The sequence below is a fragment of the Aplysia californica genome, unplaced genomic scaffold (genome assembly GCF_000002075.1).
Source record: "Aplysia californica isolate F4 #8 unplaced genomic scaffold, AplCal3.0 scaffold01466, whole genome shotgun sequence".
Classification (NCBI taxonomy): Eukaryota; Metazoa; Mollusca; class Gastropoda; order Aplysiida; family Aplysiidae; genus Aplysia; species Aplysia californica.
In genome coordinates this window covers 3,871-6,385 of record NW_004798736.1, presented here as the reverse complement: position 1 = coordinate 6,385, position 2,515 = coordinate 3,871, and the positions used below count along the sequence as shown (strand labels likewise).

General features: G+C 44.9%; 1 protein-coding gene across 1 annotated transcript in view; it reads right to left on the bottom strand.

The window, feature by feature from the left end:
- The window catches only part of LOC106013901 (steroid 17-alpha-hydroxylase/17,20 lyase-like), a gene marked incomplete at both ends in the record, with an annotated part of 6,188 nt that extends 4,061 nt beyond the window's left edge, over window positions 1-2,127 (bottom strand). The window contains one exon of the mRNA XM_035973587.1: window positions 1,795-2,127. Coding sequence (XP_035829480.1) covers window positions 1,795-2,127 — 333 coding nt within the window. The remainder of the gene's footprint in view (window positions 1-1,794) is intronic.
- Between the last annotated feature and the right edge of the window lie 388 nt (window positions 2,128-2,515).

Genomic DNA, 2,515 nt, shown 5'->3' with positions numbered 1-2,515 from the left:
ACAGAGACAGAGACAGAGACAGAGACAGAGACAGAGAGAGAGAGACAGAGAGAGAGAGAGAGAGAGAGAGAGACGGAGAGGATCTTATAGAAGAGATCCCATAGCGGCGCAGGGTGGCTTTTTTCCAGGAAAGGATAACAATATTCATAACATTTTCTGAAGAGCCGTTGGAAAGAATGCATCAGTCTTCATGAGAACTCAAGTGACAAATTGCCGAATGTTGAATGTTGATACATCTCTTTTCAAATGATAGAGGGAGAGAAGAGAGAAAGAGTGAGGGGAGATAAGAGGAAGAAAGAAGGCGTTGAGATGGAGAGGGGGGTGGAAAGATTTGCATTATTTTTGTTTTTACATTGTATTACTATTCATTTATATTATGCATGTGACTGTGAGCATGTTGGTAAGTGCAAGCATACTATCTTATCATTATGGTTATGTGCACAGATGTGTGTGGAATAAAGGATGTATGAGGGAAGAGTGAGTGTGTATATGGGTGTGCATCTGCGCGTGCGTATGCGTGTGTGAATGCGCATGTTTGCACGCGCGCGCGTGTGTATGTGTTTGTGTATGTGTGTGAGTGTGTTTGTGTGTGTGTGTGTGTTTGTGTGTGTGTGTGTGTGTGTGTGTGTGTGTGTGTGTGTGTGTGTGTGTGTACGTGGTAAAACACCCAACCAATGTGCCAGGATTTGAACACTATTGAGGTATCTTATCTTTCATCTCTTATCGTATGATAGGTTGGTAGTAAGTATTAGTACTATTAGGTAGTCTCTTCCTAGACTGCCAGGTACTTAAGACGGAGTACAGTCGACGCCACGCTTGCCTGTCCCCAGCCACCTTCTTCAATCTTAGCACATCCAGGCCCTGGGCGATTGCCTCATTCCTTTTATTCTGCCTCTATAGCTTCCAGTTGGTCTTCCTCGTTGTCTTATTTCATTTAGTCTCCAATACCATGATAGCTTGCCTGAAATCAGAGTGGCTTCAGCACCGAAAGCGGCGCAGTGGATGCGATCTTTGCGGCCTGGTAAATCCCAGAAAAATTCCCAGAGCAGAACAAAGCCTTATAATATAAAGTGGCGTCGGCGGCCTAGTGGTTAGGCTCTCGGACTCGCAACCGTAAGGTCGTGGGTTCGAATCCCTGTCAAGGGCCCGACGTTGTGTCCTTGGGAAAGGCACTTTACACGAATTTTCCTCACTTCACCCAGGTGGGAATGGGTACCCGGCTATAGACAGCGAAAGATCTTGTCAGTTTGTTAGTGTTTGAGCGCTTAATCGGCTGCTTGCACTGTATGCTTCCCGGGAAGCTGAGAATGTTTCGGAGTGTTCTATGGTCTGCTGGGGTAATAATATAGTGTAAAGCGCATAGAGCCTGCTGTTGAGCGGGGATATGCGCTATACAAATGCTATCTATTATTATTATTATTAAGACGTTTGTTAATCTAACAAGAGCCTTTGATACATGTAATTGATTGCGAAGGCTTATGAAAAATCCTGGCGAAATTTGGATACGGATGCCCACCAAAGTTCATTACTCTGGTTCGTGAATTTTTGGAACTCACAAATGAGGTCTTTCAGCTTGTTAAAACGTGCCAGGCATTATATACTTTGAAATTGATAGAATATGCGCAAAGTTTTGTGGCACATTAATATAGGTGCTATTTTCGCTGCTGTTGTTTTTATGTGGGAGTTTTTGTACTTGTATTTTTTCTTTTGTAGTGTGGATATGCGTTGGTTCGTTTTATACTGTTGTTTCTTTTATAGTTTTAGTGGAGCGCAGGGACTATGCAATTATTTTCTTGGCCATACTTGCATAACATTCTTCCTCCTGAACTTCAAGCCCTCGGAGAGGTCAGCAAAAGCAATGTTTTTGCCGTTTTCCGTGACAGCATCCAGGGAGACACTGTGAGATTTGTTGGCGAAATCGTCGCCCCTGGTCATATAGGCTTCAGTCAAGGCTTCGATGCTGGAAATAACAACGGTGGGTTTCGAACCTAGGTACATGGTGAACACAGGCCCGTACTTGTCCTTCCATTCAGTGGCTTTGTCGGCCAGGCCTATACCTGGGGGTGATAGGAATATGGTTGGTTTGTGTTGGGTCTTGGTAGGATGAAACTGAAGAAGGAGGATGAGAAGAAGAAGGGAGAGGAGGGAAGGAGGAAGAAAAGAAGAAGGAGGAGGGGAAAAGGAGAAATGACGAACGTAGGAAGGCAGAGAAAAAGAAGACAGGAGAAGGAAGAGAAAAGGAGAGTCGGAGAAAAAGGCGGAGAAGACGGATGAGGATACTGAGAAGCCGGAGGAGATAAAGGATGAAGAGGAGGAGAATGAGAATAAGGAGTAGCAAGAGGTGAAAAAAGGGGAATGGGGAGGAGGATGGGGAGGAGAAAGGGGAGGAGGAGAAGGAAAAGAGGCGAAGAGGAGGGAAGAAAAAGGAGATAAAACGATTTATATTTATAAACAAGGAGCACGAGGGGGGAGGATAAACAGGTGGGAGAAGAAGCGGTGGTAAAGGAGAAGGGGG